The sequence below is a fragment of the Pelecanus crispus genome, chromosome 1 (assembly GCF_030463565.1).
Source record: "Pelecanus crispus isolate bPelCri1 chromosome 1, bPelCri1.pri, whole genome shotgun sequence".
Classification (NCBI taxonomy): Eukaryota; Metazoa; Chordata; class Aves; order Pelecaniformes; family Pelecanidae; genus Pelecanus; species Pelecanus crispus.
In genome coordinates, this window is record NC_134643.1 from 17,949,776 (window position 1) to 17,970,943 (window position 21,168).

General features: G+C 42.4%; 1 protein-coding gene across 1 annotated transcript in view; it reads right to left on the reverse strand.

The window, feature by feature from the left end:
* The window catches only part of CELSR1 (cadherin EGF LAG seven-pass G-type receptor 1), a 173,857-nt gene that overhangs the window by 78,082 nt on the left and 74,607 nt on the right, over nucleotides 1-21,168 (reverse strand). The window contains exon 3 of the mRNA XM_075712916.1: nucleotides 585-807. Within this exon, the coding sequence (XP_075569031.1) occupies nucleotides 585-807 (223 nt within the window). The remainder of the gene's footprint in view (nucleotides 1-584; nucleotides 808-21,168) is intronic.

Below are 21,168 nucleotides of genomic sequence, written 5' to 3' on the forward strand. Positions count from 1 at the left end.
AGAAGCTGGGTGTGAAGGCCAAGAGGAGGGAGGCGAGGAGCTGGGACAGCTGGGGTTGTCCCAAGCCCAAGGCTGGGAACCAGTGGAGAGCAAGGACCTGAGGAGGACCAGCCTGCGCGCAGCCATGGCCTGAGGAGACCAGGTCCTCTCACAGGCCGGGAAACAGGAGAGGGGAAGAGCGCTCCCAGACAGGCAGCACGAACTAGCAGCCTGCGCCTGAAAGTCAGGAGGCCACAGGCACAACTAGAGAAACACCTGACGCGCTCGCGAGGCAGCAAGCCTACCACCCAGCCCGCTCCGGCTGAGGGCTGCTGAGAGGCGGCCAGAGAGGCCCCGGGGTCCCCTCTCTCCACGCCATCGCCCTGTGTTGCAGCAGAGGAAGGTCAGGAGTTGGCACCTCAGCGGCATCCTCAGCAGGGCAGGAAGCAAACGCCTTCAAACAACACGACTGTGCCCCACTCTGTCAGAAATACCCAGAGTGACCTCTACACGTACATAATTCGGTTGGTGACAATTTAACAAACACCCCTCAAGCTCAAGCGGAGAAGCCACCAGCCACAAAGCCCTTCCCCACCGGGACTTACATGAGGGAGACAGTGAAGTGGAAGCGCTGCCGCAGCCCCTTGAAGGTGATGAAGGACTGTGGCGGGAAGCTCCTGGTGGTCATCTCGCAGTATGGCCGCTCGTATTCGCCCGGGGGACACTCGCACTTGAAGCCCCCGATGAGCAGGTTCACGCAGGTTCCTCCGTTCTTGCACACCCCCGGAGCACAGCGGCCGGAGCGAGCGTTCACCTCGCAGTACTCTCCTGCAAGGGGAGAAGCAGACATCAGGGAAGGCGACACCTCACCGCAGCACTCAGCTACCCAAGTGTTTCTGATAAAGGTTAAGCTGCTTCCAAACTTCTGCACCTGACCTCCTCTGCAACTGAGGTACAAGCCCGTAATTGCAGGGGGGGTAAGGATGCTGCATCGTCTTTCAAGTCTGAATTTTCAGCGGGGTGCGGGGTATGATTTGCTGAGCAATCCTCTTGCACATATCCAACACCACTGGCCCCGGTTTTCAGATTCCTTGGCTGCTTCCAGACCCAGTGATAAATATAAAGCTGGTGACAGATAGATGTATATGGGAGGATGTAACACCACCAGTTAAAAACTTGCATGCTGTCAACCAAAATATGTGTAACTTGTTCTGGCGTTTCACTATGGGTTGGAAATTGTGTAAACAGGTAAGTGTTTGCACTTTGCCTCGACTGGAATTTGGCTCTGCTGCCCACGGCGGCGGCAGGGCACAGTGGAGCTTGTGACAACGCTCGCAAAATGTTTATAGAAAGAATAAGCAGGATGCTGATGACATACATATTGCTTCCACATTTTCCCATGTATCCTGCAGGTGACAGCCATTTTCTGAACCTTTCAGAGATGTGTGCAGTAACTCTCCGCAGAAGTTACGGATTCTGCGCAGTGCTTGCTGAAGCTGTTTTCCCCCCAGATGCTCCAACTTTATTCTGTTCAAAAGTCTGTATCGAGATGCGTTAAATGCAAGTACTAAAAAATCAGCTGCCTTGCTTTGTATGTATGCTATAATTTTTCCTGTGTTTGCCCAAAATCTGAGAGTGAATCACAATTTAAAAAATAATTTGTGATAATAAGAATTTGTGTTCATAATGTAGAGAGGGTATCCACTTAAAAAATCTGCAGTTGAGACAAAAGCAGCTGCTGAACTAATCATTGTACAGAAAGCTAAACCCTCTATGTGAGTTAACTAGTTAACATTTATGTTTTGGCATGTGTCTTCCTAAGACATAAAGCGTGTTCAGATCCTGCACGTAACATTAGTCAGAGAAACTGAAGATGGCATATACAGTTGAATTTTACCCAGTAACAATGTCTGAGAAATAAACATAGAGCAAAACGACACAGCACAGCCAGCTGAAGGAATGAATACATTTGCAACAGTTTGGTATTTGCATGATTACTTGCTACCAGATCATACCATTACATTAATTCAAGCACAGTTAAAACCGTGCAAATGCATTCCTGGAGGAAAGTAAAAGCAGCGGGAGCTGTGGGCAGTGACTCACAAACAAAGGCAAATTAAAACGGAAAGTTTTGCTCCACTCGCCACTCCTGCAGCCCTGCTCCCACAGGTTCCCACGCCGAAGGCACCCGCTCTGGGTGGCAGGCTGCAGCCGGCAGCATTGCCACATCCAGACCTGGATCTGCACCTCTTTTCTATGCCGGGCTGTAAACTGCAATGATTTGCACCTGGTTTAGCCCCTGCCCCAGGGGTAGCGATCTGAGACAAGGTGAGGTAGACAGTCCGGCCGTTTTGGCTCTCCAGCTTTGCGGCCTTTCCCCTCTCGCATCAACATCACGCGCCTTTCAGGCAGGTACGATGTATGCCAGCAAAACGCAGGAGCAAACACAAGAGTGCCGTGATCATGCAGTCAGCCAAATGCACGCCCCATCCAGGTGGGCTCAGCTCCAGAGGATGGACCTCCGCTCCTGCTCCGTGCTCCCCACGACGAGCGGAGCCATTGTACAACTGCCTCCTGATGAGCACATTTGTGGGTATCTCCTGGAGAACAATATACTGGGGTGCTTCAGTATATTTGAAAAGGATGCAATACAAAGCACAGGGGAGCTGAACACATCTCTCTAATAATAATTTTTACAGTTAACAAATTATGAAATTAATCTTTCCCATCATCCTACAGGGAGTGCAAGTCAAAACCTCTGAAGCAATAAACCATATAGCCCAGAGTTCAACTCCAAGCCTGTGCTTAGAGCTTTTCTGATTCAGCACTGATGTTCCTATATTCTCACTTTAACATACTTAGATGAAATGCTGTGAAAACCACTTGATAAATATCTTCCTGTCTCCATGTATTAACTGTGAGTATCAGGCAAGATTATGTGAATACGCCCTCCTTGATACTTTAAAATGCTCTACAATATGTTTCTGTTGGGAGAAATTGTATATGTCATCCAAGACACAAAATTCCCTCTGCGTACGGGACATGCCAAACCAAGCGCACACACACATCAGATGCTCTAAGAGGACACTACAGAAAGCAGTTCTTGACGATCCACTGCATAAGCAGTCAATTCCCCCTTAACACACACATATCTTGTGTACCAAAACTCTCAAAAAACTGGAAAGACACAATTCCTTTAGAAAGACTAAACACAGGTTTGTCGCTTTAAAAACCAGTAGTAGGATATTTTGTGAAGTAACTCTCCAACTCAGAGAGGAATGTAATCTTCAAGGCTTTCTGAAAACAGAATGATGTATTTGGCAAAAGCAAACAACGCATAGGCTTGAATACACAGGGAGAAAAAGGAGTGAGCTAAAAGGAGAGATTCCTGGCACTGTAGCAAGCTGTGGAAATGCCATGGCAATACAGAGGCAAAACACAAAAGCCTAAGCTGGAAGTCATTGATGGTTCTGTATTAATTCTGTGATATAAAAGAATGTATAGGCCATTTGTTTAGATACCTATACAGGCATAAAACTATTTAAGAGAAAAGAACACTTACAGAAAAGTTCTATTGAATTATGTTTATGACTGCTTTTCATTATGATGCTTAAAGAAGTAATTTAGAAGAATGCAGTTCAACTTTAAATAAGATCCTTTGTCCTATATTCATTCAGCTGTACCATCATTGATGCCCCAGTTACTAAAATGATTCTGAATTCTCTTTAGTCTGCAATGTAAATGAGAACTGCATTTGATACATATTCTTTGATGTTGAATTTTCATGTTTTATGTATATTTACCAAAATGTATTAAAATAGTGGTTTTGAAATCTCTGCAGTAACTCCAAGACATCACTGTGCTTCAAGGCACAAAGGTCTACCAAGAAACGTGATAAATCACTATTTACCCTTTTGTTCTGTAAGTAAAAAAAGTGCCTGAAATTATTTAGAAACATGGCATATCTGGCTTTATGAAGTAGCCATCTGAGCAAGTATTCAAAGCAGGGCTTGGATTGGGGGCACCCAACCACTTTTGGCCACACAGTACACCTTTGTGTGGCTCTTGGGTTTGTCACTTCCAAGGGTGGCCACCTCATCCTGGACACATTGCTGACCCACAGCACTGCCCTGCGGGAGCTTTGAGGCACAGCCTGAAAAGCACCCTCAAAATTTGAACCAAAGCCTGCATGGACTTGAAGGATGGGCTGGTTGCTGGCTGGAGCTGGAGTCGGAAGGCCCTAAGGGAAGAGCTACTTGAGGAACTGAAAAGGAAGGGATCTGCATCCGCTGGCATTCGGGATGAAAAGCGCCTGTGTGCCTGCTTGCAGCTGAAGGTCGGAGGGCTGGGACATGCTGTCGGAAGGGATGTCTCGCAGTCCAGTGGGAAAAAATAGCACAGAAGGAGGGAGAGCTGCTGCGCAGCGAGGGTCTGGAGGTGCCTGGGTGATAAGAGCACAGCCCGGATCGCCGCCGCACACAGCCTGGGGACGGTCTGTCACACTGGTGATGCCGGAATGGCTCACCCCTCACCCAGCCCGTGAAACTCCCCTTCGATCCTCATGGCATTCCCTTTGCTAATATAATTTCATTTTGTGCGCTGGCCAGCATTTTAGGAATCACTTAAAAAAACAGTTACATATCACAACTCTGTGAAATCCAAGCAGGAGACGTGAAGCTGTCCCTCCAGCTGCTAAATCTAAAGCATGCACTGTCAGATAACACGGGCCATGGCTGCCTGTTATCTGCTGGGAGATTCTTGGGCTTTGAAAAAACCCTGGCCCAAGCCAGCAAATGGTTTACTGTTACAGGATAGTAGCTGATCTTATATGCTCTCAGTTAATATTGATGACCCTTAAAGCTACAAGTCCTGTGGCTTTTACACAGCCCTTTAGGTAGTGCTTCCCAGTTTTAAAGCCCTTGAGATCACAACCTGATAGTTGCTTTCAACACTGTTTCCTACTCTGAACCATCATATACCTCTTCTCCAATTTTAGGACTAAGTTTACAAAGACAATAATCATAAAATTTCTCCTATTAATTTTATGTAAGTGAGGACACCATGATATCGGGTATAAGATAACCAGAACAAGCAAAGCAAAAGACTGGCTAGAAGATTTGGTCTGCCTCTGACTTATTCCAAGTAAAGTAATGGAATAGTTTAATGAATAAACAATAAATGATGATAAAAAAAAGAAAAGAAATACAAATACGCTATCTGAAAAATGAAAAGATAACCTCACAATTGCAAATACCTTGTGAGCTGAACATTACGGGTTTCAAACAGCACACTGGCGTGTATCAACGAGCCAGTCTTTGCAGAAATCTGCCTGTGGCTTTGCTGGTGAGTTGCTTGACCTTACGACGACAGACAATGTGTAACACTGGAAAGCTCGCTGGAAACAACATGATGGCATTGGAATAAATACAGAATTGCTCTACAGTTCAGTTTACTGCAATGTGTTTCTACAATATCCCTGTTTAGGGACTAGTCCTCAAAAATTTCTACTATTCTCTAATTGTTTTCAACTGAAATACTACCTTAAATATATATTTATATGAAGCAGCAGACCTGCACTGATATTCTTGTTTCTTTTTTTCCAGTTTCCCTAGACACATGTTAATTTTTCACTCAGTATCTGTAATTGTTTGACTTGAACTGATTCTTCTCTCATTTCCTCCACCCTGCCATTTGCTCTAGATACATATTAATCTTCTCCATGTTTGTAGTTGCTTCACCAGAATGGAAAGCATTTTGAGAAGCTGATTTAAGCAGCGAGCCTACTGTAACTTTAAAGTGGAAAGGAGAAACAATAAGAAATAGGGCAAAAGAAGAAACAGCAAGAAATAGGGCAAATAAATTCTTCAAAGAATTCACATTGACCCAGTGCCCTAATAAAGAACCAACTATCATTAAAAATGTATTTGCTATCTTGCACATTATGGGAAAATCACTCCTTCTTTTCCTCTAGTAACTAAACCGCTACTAACCTTAAATGACAATCGGCACTAAAGCAATCAGTGAACTAAGTAATAAGAAGGTTGTTAAAAACAAATTATTTCCAGAATCAGCCTGTAAATCTCTACTGGGACAAGAGATAAAGAGGTTGGGATCCAACGCACCCACGTTAGGGGTGCTTTCACCATAGTTTAGGCTGAGTGGGAGTTACCATAGTGCCCTCCTTTCCCCAAACTCGTTGCACTTTCCTCCCCGTCCCTTGTGTTGGCATTCATGCAATCCTGCCGTTGACTGATTTGTGTAGCTAAGACGGCAAAACACCATTCATTTCTTTATTGTAGGGTTAGCGATCTTCTGATTAGGTCCCTCCTAGGACTGATGGGGTGAATAGCATAGCAGGCACAAGGGAAGGAGGCAAGACCATGCATCCAGGAATAAGCATGAAGGAATGGTCTTAGAAAGATTTAACTGTTATGGAATTACAGCCGTAAGCCATTTTAGATGGCTCACGTGTGAGTGTAGTGGCTCATGCTTGACTTAGGTGAACTGGATCAACACCTTCAGTGGATACCCATCTCTCTCCACTGACTGTGCAGGGAAATACTGCAGAAAAATTTGCCTAAAATGTAGGCGCGAGTCAAATAATAAAAATTAATATTGGATTTTGCCCATAAAGGGCAATTCATGACTTCAGTGGCTCTGTAGTGCATGAGCCTACCCTCAGAACCAAATGGGAGAAGTCAGCCTTACCTCCCAGCAAACGCCACTTACCAATGAAACATTATACAAACAAACAAACAAATAAAATCTACTGGTTTTATGAGAGAAATTAGAAAGCAGTTACCCAGAAAAGTAACCAAGTCATTCTGAATGAAGGAGAAGCTGGATCAAATAGAAGTTAGAAGCCACTGGTGTACTAGTGACTGTGATTAATTAGGGGATGACTATATTCATGTACTATTTTACACAGATAACTGAGAAGTGCTATTTGAAGAACAGAGGTAAAATCTGGGTCCCTTAGAAATCAATGGCCAAACTCCTAGTGCCACTTCAGAGAGGCCGTGCTGGTGCATTTGTTAGACTTAATACTGACACTGATGGTCATCACTTCATGAAGTTTCTACATTACACTGCTACTAAATGTTCAAATTTGAAAATATATTTTGGTCTTTCCTTTTACCTATTCATTTATGTTTTTAGACTTGGGCCTGATATAGGAAAATTAAAATCAGCCCCAACCCTCTTACAGGGAGAAACACCAGCTTAAGGTCCACTTTGGGGTCTCCCTCCTCCCCTTTGCTTTCTGCTCCCTTTGCTGCTTTCTGCAGTATAAAGGCAGATTATGAGAAACAGGCTAAAGTAAAATAATACGTAAATACATAAACACACACAAGCACACACCACACACAAAGACATACACTCACACTGTTCAGGACTAAATCCCAGTAACTTGTGATGACAGCTGTCCTTTGTAATTTAGGTTGCTAACCGTTCCAGATTTAACAAGATGTATTTGCAAGAGAGTAACCTGAATTTAAAACACTAAGCAAAATAACAACAAAAACATTCCTCTTACACACTATATATATATATATATTTATAGCTTGCCAAGTAGCTCCCTGAGGTGATAGATAGGAAATGATCCTATAATAAGATACTCAGGAAATCACCGTTTTATCTCTGGATCTAGTTTAGTTTTTCTGTGGGCATAAGCACTAAGCTCTGAGCTGGTGGGACGAGAGTGTGCAGAACTACCAGTGCTTTTTCAGCTATATATCATCCCTCTCCTTACCATCACCCTTCTCCTTTCCCTGTGCCTTCTTCCACAAAGTTACCCCCCGGCATCCTTGATAACTCACAAATCAGCTTTCCAAACATCATGAGACTGGGCTAAATAAAGGTCATGAGATCTTTAATCATGAGATGCTCCAAAATAATGAACATGGGAGGCTTTTCATCGTCTTTTATTTGCCTCTGAAGCTGTGGGTGGCATCTGCTGGCCCCAAAGCATGTGAGAGCTCTTGGTGGCCAAATACCAGCCCAAATCACACGACTGAAACTGGCTGCTCTGAGGGAGCTCCCGTTCCCACTCCCACCCCAACAGGAAGATGCTACTCAACCCTTCCCAGCTCCTCCCCCCACCGGGGTCCTTGGGGACAGCATCTGCACCCCAGCTGCTCTGGGGTCCTGCAAGCTCCTGGGAGAAGGAGGACCACAACGAAAAACTCCCCTGGCCAAACAGGCAAGGGAAAGCCCAGGACCCTATGCCACCTCCTGATCCTCCCCCACCAGCAACCAAGCTAAACTGGACTTTACAAAAGCAAGAGCAGGGAAAGCTCAGGTTTCCATCTCTCAAGCTGCTTTGGGCTGTGCCCGCTGACGCACATGCACACGCAGAGCAGCCACTGAAACGGCACCTGGCCTCTCGCCAGTCCAAAATCAGGCCCAAGATCCTATGCGCAGCACCAGCACAAGCAAAGATGTTCCTGTTCTCCCTGCCTCCTCCCCTTCCCTGGTCAGCAATTAAAGCAAAACAAAAGACACCCTGCAGGGATTGGGTGGATGGATGGATGGATGATTTGGGATTTGGGTTTTCTTGTGGTTTTGCATTTAAATGAGAAGGAATAATAGGGGAAAAAAAGAAGAAACAATACTGAGGAGGATTAGTGATATTTGGGGCACATCTGTTGGAGAAATGAATTAGTCTGTGGATTCCAGAAATTATGAGCATGTTCTCAAGATGATATACGCTCAATCTGAGTGGTCACTGGACCTTGCCTCCCATGCGCCTTCCACTGGTGCTGGCAGAACAGAGCACAGACAAAAGTCACAACTGAGTCTTTAATACCTGTTCTCTCTTCCTTGTATATTTGTTGAGGATTAAAAATTCTCAGTCATTAAGCTTCCACTCTGTCTACACCTGATAGCTCACCTTTCACCTTCCAGCAACAAGGCCAGGAGTGGTGCGAGCACCAGAAGCGCTACCAACACTTATCACAAGTATTGCAATTTTTTTTTCCTACAGCACTCTGATGAGCAAGGAGCCAGACACTACAGTAAAAAGAGGTGCATGCAGTGTCCCTGGCTTCTCCCCGCCGCCTGCTCCCATGGCACTGGACATAATCACCCCCAGGCTTCTGAGAAAATGTTGAGAAAAAAGCACTTTTTTTGAATGCATTAGATGTGGTGGAAGAGAACGAGCAATAAAACATCCATGCCTTCAGCCTGCCACAGCTACCTACCAACAATTTTTGCTCTATGGGATCCAACAGCTAATTTCTTAATGTCTTAATCTTTACTCTTGGCTGATTTTACAGCTATCTCTAATTTCTGCAAATTATTGAACCATTTTTTGTAACGTACAGTGCCCTCACAAGTTGTCATCTCCCTCTGCATTTGACCTGTAAGTTAAAGCTTTAAAGACCTTTTTAGGTTCCGTCTCTCACCCAGGACTATACACAGCACCAATTTACACAAGAGAAAAAAGAAATGCACCAAAATTTTCAGTTTATGTTGAGTTCTGTGACAGGTTTATATGTAAGACAATCATAAAGCATATCATAATGCAAATTGCGCTTATTTGAGGTAAGATATGGTGATGAAGCAGTGCCTTTCAAAAGCCTAAGCTTTATCTCTGGATGCATTTAGTAGGGGGAAAGGAAAACATCACTGAAGATGTCAAAGATAAAACCCAAATTAGATTATGCCATTGTGTCTGCAATTTGCATTATGTCTTACTTGGAATAAATCGCTTCCGAAAAATCCCACCTTAAAACCAGTAAGAAATCTGGAGGTGTAAGAACAAAACACACCTCTGCGTAACATACTTAGATTCATTTACAGAGGAATATTCCTCCTTCCATTTATTTTTAAGAGGAACAATCATCCTCTACCTTTACTATATATACATCTGATATTTTTTTTTCCCTGTTCTCAGGGATTCATCTCCAGAGCATTACTCGAGGAGGGGAACATGGAAGGAACCGAAGGCTGGAGAAGCTACCGCAGCTTGCAGGACACGTTCCCTTAGGGACAGCCTTTGCAGCCTGGTCCATATTTGCATCCCTCGGCACCTGCAGGCACTTCAGCATGGGAACCTGCTGCCATGCCTTGTTCTCACCTCCTTCTGTGGGCAGCAGTGAGAAAGAAAAAGGGCACTCATAGACTTGGTGTGCCTCTGCTCAGATGACAAAAAAGACTATTTCATCACGCAAAGTTGCAATTTTTACTGGGCATTGAATGCCACCACTGGTACCGTTAATTCCCCAAAGCTGTTGTTCCACAGGCCATTGTGGCCTCACATGGGGCTTTTCAAAATATATTAAACTATTTACGTGAATGAGGAAAGCAAGCAAGGCGTGGTGGCTGTGCCAAGGGTGTGTGTGCAATAACATCTTTTATCAACAGGAGCTCAGGAGTCGGAAAACCAGACGTGCTTTCAGGCACTTTCAGCCATCCTGCTCACTTTCAGCCTGGTTTCCCTAAGCTGCTTTCCACAGAGGAGGACACCAAAGGGCTGCAACTCCCAGTTCCCCAATTTGTAGGGAAGAGGAAAGCTCTAGCACTTATTTTTGAGCAAGTTAACATCTTGAAGCAGTTGAAAAAGGGAACATACCTGCAAATAATTGACCCCAGAAAGAGAGGAAAAAAGAAAAGGGCTCAGGAATATGGAAAAAGGAGATCAGGGTCTCCCTTTCAATGGCAAACATTACTGTTCTCTTTAGAAGAGACCAGCCCTTGTTCCACTAAGATCCCGTTTAATTTTCTCCATGTAGCTGTTACAGACTTGATTTTCGGCTCAGAACAAGAGACAAAGCACAGAAGAAACCATCTGCCCTGGTCCCCAGCAGCGTACTGGGATTAACTGCACAAGCACTCTGCACACCTCCATTAAAGGAAGATTGGTGAGAGCCTGCATTTTGTGTTTTCCATAAATCAGAACTTTTCACAGGAAAATCTCACTCTCACATCTTCTGTGTAATCCTACGCTATGGTAAAAATGATGGCATTTAGAAATAAGCAGACCTCAAACCAAATCATGCTCCTTAACGTCCCAGGTGGTCCCAGAAGCTCTGGCGGAAAGAAGCATAATGGCCAATTAGTGAGAATAATTGAAGAGTAGCCATAAAATATTAATAAAGCAACTGAAAAACATGCTTAAAGTAAATCTACTATTGTAATTACATCTTAGGAGGCTAGGATTTCAGAGCTTTATATTTTCATTTTATATGAGAAGTATTAGGTTAAAAGAAAGTTATACTTAAAAGTACTGTGTAACTGTCTGTATTGTGGATCATATGAGTTCAGAGGTTTTGCTTGACAGAGCAGATAGAATTGGCAAAAACAATCTGATGCTCATCAAATTTCCGTTGTTATACATTGAAGGCAAATTTTGAAAAAATCAAAAATGCCCCTTTGCTTGTCAGATTAAAAGGATTAGGGTTAAAAAGATAATCCCATAATCTTATGTTTTGGTAGTCTCAAAATATTTCCTACACAGGTCAGTAAACATAAACAGAAAACAAAAAGCAACTTAATCAGTGAAGCCGACATTTTCTTAATGACTCTTGAAATAATCTCACACAACTTGCACAAAAAATCTCCAAATCAATGTATTTTTAAATCTACAGAATAGGTAGAAATTAAAAAGTTACTTTTAAAAAAAATTTTTAAACAGACTCATCAAAAATGAATCCAGCCAGCTTCCACAACTTGTACTTAACTCTTGTTACAACAGTTCAGTAGATCAAAATTCAGCCTTTGTGTAAAATATGATTTCATTTTAAAGTCACTTTAAGTGATTACCATCTTGTTGGAGTTAATATACTTTACTGTGTCATCTAGATTGTGTTTAATTATTAAGACACTCATCTTCATAATAACATTTCTTACAATACACACATCAGTGTGCTGACCCCTTGAAGCTGGGTGGCCCTATCTAATTAAAACATGCTTTTTAATTATTACATTGGAAAATGCTGTATAGTAGCTCTCATATGCTTAGCTATGGAGAATCTGAGAGACAGCCTGAAGTAAAGTACCTTCATCTTAATTTTTAGAAACTGACAGTTCGGGCCGATGACTGCTCGGGAAGCTGCGACTCAAGGGCACCGTACAGTGCGGGTCGCAGAACAAAACCTGCCCCAGGAGGAGCCGGGGCTGGGATGCAGGCACTGAACCATGATGCTCTAAACAAAAGAGTATTTGCAACAACAATGAAGTTGTGGTTCCCACCATGCTCTGCACAACTGTATTGCAGAACTGTAATTATCTTGATGTTCAAGGCCAAGTGCCTCAGTCTGGTGCTCAACTGTCGAAACTTTCAATCATCATAACACAAAGAACAGACACACAAGAAACTACTTTATACTTTTTTCCTCCCTGACAGGACATCATCCTGAAACCCTCATCTCTGCACCCAACCGTCCTTCCTGCCACTTTCCTATTGTTTATCTACTGATGAAAATAAAAATGTCTAACTTGGGAATTATAAATATGTACAGAAACCAAATACATTTTTCATAATTCAGTCTTACTGGATTGTTAAGGGGGCTTCCCAGTTTTGTTTCCCAGTTTTGTATTTACAGCCAGGAGAAAAGGAGCCCCATTACCTTGTTCCTTGGAAGTAGAATTTCTTTTTTGTTCTGGAAGATCTCAAATGTTTAATTCCAGCCTTCCTGGAATTTCTTTTTTTAGCCTTCACCTCTGATCTGCTGTGAAAATTGTGAGGGACTTTCCAGAACATGAGACATATTCGAAAAAATACCATCTCATTGTGATTTTATCTTCCCCACAGATAACTGAAAGGCAAGTTGTTGGGTTTTTCTCCTCCTTTCTCTTCTCCTTTTTCCCTACCTGATTTGTTTTCAGCAAGAAAAAAACAACCAACACACCTAGCCATTGGCAAAAATCCCCACTTAAAGCGTAGTATATGGGCTATTTTGACACTTAGCAAGCGTATGTTTTGATGTATTAGAAGGCATTTGTGTGGCTTACATGCAGTTTAAAATTTTACCCAGCTAATCTACCTGACATAAAAAAAAAAACTATGAGAAAAAGCCCCAAGTCTTACATAACACAAGGCTCAGCTTGGCTAAATTAATAAAAACACAATTGTAAACTATGGTCACAGGGAAGTTGGCCATTGTTTAATAAACTGCTATTTAAAATATTTTAATTAAAACAAACCTCGGTGTGTGTAGTTTCTCTCAGATCAATGTTCTGCAATGCATATTTATGTTCACAATTATGATAGTGTGTGGGAATTTAGCTACGTCAGTGAGGAGGGGTTTTACATGTACCTACAAAATTATTATATCAAATAGCTCCACTTTGTGTAATTATGCTCCACCCTCCACTTTTTTTCTTTTTAGTTATACCAATGAAGATAAGCAAATGCATTACGGCAAAGGGTGTCAAAAAGCCTGGGAGAATTGCAACTCCCATTTAGGTGTGGTAACAGAAATCCCATCAATATAAAACCAGGAGTACAAGTCAACAGCCTAAACACTGCTGAAAATTGATGGAACAGGATCATTCAAAAAGTAATATATGTACAATAGGTTAAAGACAATAACAGAGATTTCACATATGCCAGAAAAAAGGGAATCCGAAATTTAGACTGGTCTGTTGTTAACCAGAACGCCAACAGGAAACCTGAGGTGCTCAGTACGTACCTCTCTCCCATTGAACACCTCTAACCGATAAGCTCATACTTGTAGGACATTTTCTTGCCAGGAGGTGGGAAGGAGAGGTCAGGAGCCAGAGGTAGGCAGGCACCCATGTCAGGTTAGCAGTCTGCCTTTCTCATGTAAAGCCAGCTGCCTGACAGCAAACATGAGTTTAGCTTGGCATGGCTTCTGGGTCAAATGTGTTATTTTCACATCAGGGATTTAACGAGATTTGACTTTAACGAAAGAGACTGAAGACAGCGTTAGCAATAGCAGCGGGTTGGACTAGATCTTCAAAGGTCCCTTCCAACCCAAACTGTCCTATGATTATACCTGGCCATTAGGGCTTGATATTAAACACCTACATTGTAGAAGAGCTGGGGCAGCACTTGTTCAACAGCTGCAATGCCGTTATGCCGCAGTGTGCGCTCGCAGGCCTCTCACGTCTGCAAGCTCCTTGACTTCATACCATACAGCCCGCAATTAAGAACCTGCCTTCTCCCTATATTGTAATGCAAGCTAACAGACATCAATGGCATTAATAGCAAGTAGGTGTAAAAATGTAACTGTAAACATGGAACCATCCTCAGGTTATTGCCCAAGTTCTTTGGACACTGAATTTTAGCTACATGCTAAATTGTTGAAATTATCAACAATGGGGCAGAAAGTGTAAAATCATCAGTGATAAACTCTGCAGGTGACAAACAAGGCGACTGGGTAAATGAAGAACAGGCCAGCCACACAGCCATCTCAAGGAGAAGCAAAAGAAGATAAGCTGTAATCAGTAAGGAGGATTTCCTAGGCCCTGAACTGTTCGGAAGAGCTGAATTCATAACTGTATTGGAGATGAATTTCTAAGGTAGCTTCTGAAGCCAGGGCTAAGTGATTATGCTGGTGCGTGATCTGCTGTTTGCTTTTACAAAGCACTGTGGGAACGCCTGGTAAGAACAGAAGTCTTGTCAAACCATTCTAAAACTAATTAAAAGAACAAACACAGCATTAAGTCTGTAGCTAGGTTTCCACAGGACAGCAAAGACTTTGATCAGTGCAAGTATTTCCACGGGCAAGGAGGATAAGATGCAAGGCTCCAGAAGAGGCATCCGAACCCCCGGCACTTGCAGCAGTTCAGCTGAATCAAAGATCATCCCACGAGCAGCATCCCAGGGTTGGGGGGCAAAGAAAGGTTTGTACATGACTGGGAAACCTTTCAAACTTTAAACAGTAGCTAGTTTATGCATGTCAGGATGAGGGTAATGCGCTAAAACTCTTTGCTTGGGTTTAGGAAAAGGCATAGCAGATTGACAGGAAGGCTGCAGGCCATGTACACTGTTTGAGAACTAAACTGTCAAAAAATACACCACAGTAATCCAATTAGAAAAGGCTTTTTGCATCCTGACAAGTGAGCATAGGTTGAAGATTAGCTGAAGGACATATTGTCCAGATAAAATCCACCTACAGAAGCGGTAGACCTCTTCAGTGAGTCCTGTGAATCTGATATAAACTCCAGATTTCCAATATTCATCTCCTGTGACTTGGTGACACGGACAGAAATATAATCAACAGAAACATGACAATATTTAAAAGTTTAAGAGACTTCAGCTTTTGACTGTGCTATATAAAGACGTAACTTTACTCTGTTTTTATTGTTTCAGTTATCTTCTGGAGCAAGCAGTCATGCAGTTGTGTTACCTGGGCCATAGCCTCAGGTCCAACCCAGCATCACTTGGGTCCAGCCATACGGCTGTGCATGCTGGCCCCATCCCCGCACGCATTGACAGCGAACCTTGCCACAAAAACGAGCAAGGACCCATTTTAACATGCATAATAGATCTCTCAGTTAAACAGAGAGAGCAAGTGGGCACACAGGCTTCTGCTGAGAGTCTGTGTCAGGAAAGAAATGTCTTTCATGGGGACCTCCCCCAGCTTTCCAGCCGTGGGCAGCCCAGGAATAGTGCGGAAGAGCTGCCTCAGCTGCTTTGGACTTGCCACTGACTGCTTTTGTGTGACCTGGAAGAGATGAAGATGCTGTGCCTCAGCTTCCAATCCCTTTGGTGAGGGGGACAACACCCTCTTGCTCAAAGGGGTGTCTCAGAGGCTTCCTTTGCTTCTAGTAACTTTTGCAGAGTCCATAGTAATCCTTAGATGAAAAGTGTTTTGTACAGGTACAGATTGTAATGATCTGAAGTCACAGTTCTCTGACAATATATATAGACCCAAAAGCAAGAATTTTGCTAGGTGATACCTCTTAATCTGAATATCCAAATCTAATACTTATTTTCAGGAATTCATGACACAAAATGGACATTGAGCTAAAATGAGAGAAACGGAAGTACATATCACAATTGACTGCTGTGCTCTTCAAATGCAGCATGCAATGCCCAACAGCCAATGGAAGACTTATTATCCACGGCTAATTGCAAAGAATAGGTCATATGGGTTCCTTATATGTTTAGATATCAAGTCAACTCATGAGATGACATCTGGGGTTCGTTGCTTTTTTGGCATGGGTAAACGCAGTGGTCATACGGGGAAACTTCAAAGTACTGAGAGTAAGATTTACGAGACGCTATGTACATAGCTGAGTGGTGAAGATCATAAAAAGAGAAAATGATTGGTTTTTCCAACTTTTGCACCAGTCATGCTCTGAAAAATGTTTGAAGGAGTTAAGCTCTGCTTCTGGACCATCCACTGCACTGCTCATGGGGTCCCTGCCAGCCACCCAAGCACTGCAAGTCCCTGGGGGCTTGGAAGGGGCCACAGGCTGGGAGGAAAGAGGTACCCATCTCTACGCAACTGCTGCCAACCACAGGGACACAGCTTGCCATGTCTACGCCAACGGAGATGTCTGCTTATTCGATAAAGACAGAAGAGGGATTTCCTCACAAAAATCTCATGCTGATGAGACAGAGAAAGTTGAAGACTGATGGAAAAGACTGTGCTGGGACATCTGTGCAGAGAACAAAACTAGGGAGTACTAATTGTAAGGAAGGATCTTGTAAGCAAACGATCATTTATCTCTCCATCAGATGTGAAAAACTTAGCTGCAGAGAGTGACAGGTCCACAGCAGTCAAAGGGAAAATGTGTTGCAGTTAGAAAGACTTAGTTTCACTACAAACATCAAAACAACAGCATGGCATAGGACTGCTGAAAAAGAAGAAAAATTTCTGGACCTGCAACATTATACAGACCTTCACTGGGGTGCAACCACCCCACATAAGCTTTCTCACGGTACTGCCATACCGAAACTGCAAGGAGAGGCAACCAGATATTCTCCTCTGAAGCACCAAGAAACAACAAAAGTTATTAAAAGGCTGAGAGTCAGCACTCGACTTTTCCTGCATCCAGAATCTGCAGAAAAACTTCATAAAACACTGTTAAGACTTTTGCGAATTGGAAAAGATACAGCCTTTAAATTTTGAAAATAGTGCAGATCACCCAGCGCCCTAATAGCTGTAATTAAACTCTTGAAAATTAATATACTATTTTTAACAGTATTAGACCTTGTCACTGTTTTTGTATGTTTATTAAATAAACACACCTGGAATCCAGCAGCACAACTTTGAAGACCTGGGCTAAAGGGCACTGTTACGGCAGCAACAATACAAAACATTTTAGTGCCTTCACTGCATTGCCTTAACATTTGAACGACGTACCAGAAAGATGACCCACGAAGTTGTCCCATACTGTAGACAATATCCCTACATTTACGGGAGCGTTTGGAAATGACAGAATTTCTTATTTGGTGTTTTGTGGCAAAGACAAACTTGGTCACAGCTGTTTGAAAGTGCTGGCAAAGCCCCACAACCCTGTGAGGATAATCTTTTTTCAGCCTTGCCGTTGCAAAACCATGGCCTTTCATAAGCTGAACAAGGAGTTAAAGATGCAATAAGGAACCTGATGAATCATATGAAAGTTTGCTGCATGGGATTTTGGCTGTTACACACCTGTGATCCCACCGCACCAGCAGAGCTGCAGAAGTGTAATCGAGAGGGAATTTCAGATCCTCTCGCCCAAGATAAAACACTCATTATGGCTACCCTGGCTGCCAGATTTCTCTACTTAAAGGCTGAAATTCTCCCACATAAATCTCTCTGGCCTGAAAAATGAGAATCTGGTATCAGACTGAGCTGGGAAATTACTTTCTGAACAATGGATATAAGTAAAGATAACACAGAAGCAAATCTTCACATTTACTTTTACTGCTATATGTTTGCAAGAGCCAAACACTGAGAACTTACTAAATAATATGAATAGGGACTTCTGGCACGATGCTGTGAAAACAGCTATTATTACCTTCTCATGCTACAAAGCCAGAATTCAAGACGGCTAAGTTAGATGTCGTGATTCCTCATGTCAATATGGTATCACAAAACTAAATCAGGAGGAAAAATGTATAACACGTAAAAAGATCTCTAATTGCTGTATTTGATTACTAGAAGATTTACAACCACTTAAGATTTCTTCCATCTCTGAAGTGAAATCCAAGGAGAGATGCAGAGGATATGGGAAATTCTCTGATGGTCTTTTCCCCTAGAAATCGCTCCTTGCTAGGGGTTAGGTAGCAAAGGAGGCAGAGAGAATGCCCTGTGCTAAGGAGATCTGTGGGAACATTAAATCTCGTCCTTATTTCAGGGTTGTTTTTTTTTTTTTCCCCTTGGAGTGCTTTTGTTCTGCGAAAATTACATTTTACTTTTTGGGAGCACGAGTGTGGAGGAGAGCAGTTGCAGCAGCTGCTGAGCAGAAGGACCACGGGCATCGAACTGTGGCGAGAGCTGCAGGAGGACCCAGCGATGGCAGGGGGCACCCGCCCACAGCGGGGCAGGAATCGTGGGAATTCACACCCAAAAAGGTGGCGACTTACGGCTGTAGTGGTATTCCCTATAGGAGGCATCAGGATGGGGCTGGAAGTCCAGTTCATTCAGGAACCGCTGTGGCAACCATGCCTCCAAAACCAGTGTGGATGACATGATGCATTTGCTCTTCAGTGGTTTGCCCCTGGGGAGTACAGACAAGTCCACCTCTGTCCAAGCCTTCACCTATAGTTCATCTCAGCTGCTTCTGCAGCGCTCAAAGATACATGAAATAAAGCTGGAAAAATTACGTAGGCTTGCCACAGTGTTCAAGTTCATTAAATTTGTTTGCTTAACTTAAATGACATCCTTTAAGCCTTTAGTCATGCACATAGCTCCTTGCCATCAATGGCACGACTGTTAGTGTGCACATTGTTCATTTCTCTACGCTAATTTGTATATAAAGAAAACAAGTTAAAGGGGTTGCTATTCTGAAGAAAACATGATTAAAAATATATGTCCTTCTTCACTCATGTCCTTACATCACAGGAAGTGAAGCTAATTCCAAATCACCCCAAACTAGCCAGTAATCAGGTTTCAGAAATACCTGGTAGAAGCTCAGTTTACCTTTGTGCCTGTAACAGAAGACTCCTGGAGACAGAGAAACTTTCATCATGTATAAATGACTAACAATTACACCAAAACAAATGGAGGGCTTCAAAGCAGGGCAGAAAAACAGAGGGAAATTCCATCTGATTAAGATAGGACATAATTATCTTCTACAGGAAATAAACGCTATATTTTTAACAGGTGACCAGTCGGATAGATTCAGTACAGGGTTATGATTGTGTAGTGATTTCTCATCGAGTTGCAGCATATCTCCCCAGAGAGATGACAGATCTTAGTATTTTCTTGTAATTATTTTTCTACATAGGCTCTTAACTGGGAAATGGAAACATGAGAGCTCCCAGAGCAGGCTGCATTTCATTGACTATTACCATTCATATTTCATCTTTTACAATTAATTTAAAGATTCGTAAGTACCTCATACTGGTATGTTATTACACTGAGTTAATACCGTGGTAACATTTCAGTAATACCAGAATCTCCCAACTTTCAGCCTTAGCAATTCTCCGCTCACTCTGATTTACAGTCACTGCATTCTGTGAGCCAATACACACTGCTGCTATTGAAACCAACCTATGCTGTTTAATTATTAAATAGATATAAAATCTGGATTGTTGTAAACAATAAATATTTATATACAAGCGGAAAACACAGCACTGTGATTAATATATACAAACTGAACTTGCAAATGGATATGAATGTATTTAAAGAAAGGACAAAAATCATAGGTAATATAAAAGTTCTTAAGGGAGATAGGAACAAGATTCAATAATGCATCTTCACAAAATATTTCTGGTAATAGATTACTTGTTGATAACATTTTCCACTTTGTTCTGTAAAGGGGATGAAAATCAACCAACTAATGACCACCATATGTGGGTAAGTGTGTCAGGTTTGATGGAAAAAACATTCTCGTGCAACATGGAGCCTAAAGGCACTCATGTAACAAACCACAGAGTAGATACTAAATTTCTACTGCATTCATTCAGCAATAAAGCAGAACTATTCAATAATATTTCTATCAATTTACAGGATAAAGGATTCCAGAGCCCTCTTGATCATGGTTCGTGTGTTTTCCCCTGGCCAACCTGACTGCGATCATGACCCAAACTGTCCTTCCAAAGAATAAAGTGTTTCACTGAAGCATAGTAACTTTGAAACCTAAAGATGGCAAGGCTATAAGCAGTGTTCACTCCTTAACTTCTGATCACTTTAATATCCTGGCAGCAGGACAGTTAATTTTTAACTCAACAACTATGAAAATACATACTGAAAATACAGTTACAGATCAAATCTTTCTTTGTGTATGAATAAAATGGTGCCTCTCCTCTAAATATGTACCGTGTCTGTGCCGACTATAGCGTTAATTATTAAATATGTCCATCAATTATTAATATAAAATAATTCTCTTTCATTTTTGAAGTATATTTGGTCTTTTTTTCTGAAGATTTCTAACAAGAGACCCTCAAAATGTGATGTAGGAATGCATGTCATTCCAAAACCTAAGACATGGATGAATTAACTCTACTTATATGCATATCTTTGTTTAATGAAACTTGCTACTTCTAACCATTCCTTTTAACAGTATAATAGTATGTAAACATGTTTAATGAAATCAACTGATCATAAAATCTATTTTGTGATGCCCAATGCTGCACGTATTTTGCATTAGCTATACGTAATGGATAATGGACTTTGTAACACATTTCACTGTGGAAGTCATTCATGAGAAGCCTGGCAGGGAAATCACTCCTTAGCAAAGACCAAATATCCCAACCACCTCACAGCTCTATTCAGGATTTCACCAGAAAAGTTTCTCTGCATCTCCTTAGGAAGGTCCTGCTGCCCTAAGCCCCGCTCTGATCTCAGGGAGCATCTCCTGTCCCCCTTGGTGGGGAAAGCCCAGCTTACTTGCTGCTGCCATGTCCCCACTCCCTGACTCCTGGCTCTTCCCATCGTTGCATTTTTAATTACAGCCCTGAGCCAAAAGCCACAGAAAGTGAAGGAAAACCCTTCCACCTAGAGGGCTGGATCCAGCCCAGTAGACACACACATCATCTAGATTTTTTTTACATGGAGATGTAAATAATTTATGTTTTCAATTTTTTATAACTTCAGCAGCAAGAGGCAGCGTTGGGAAGAG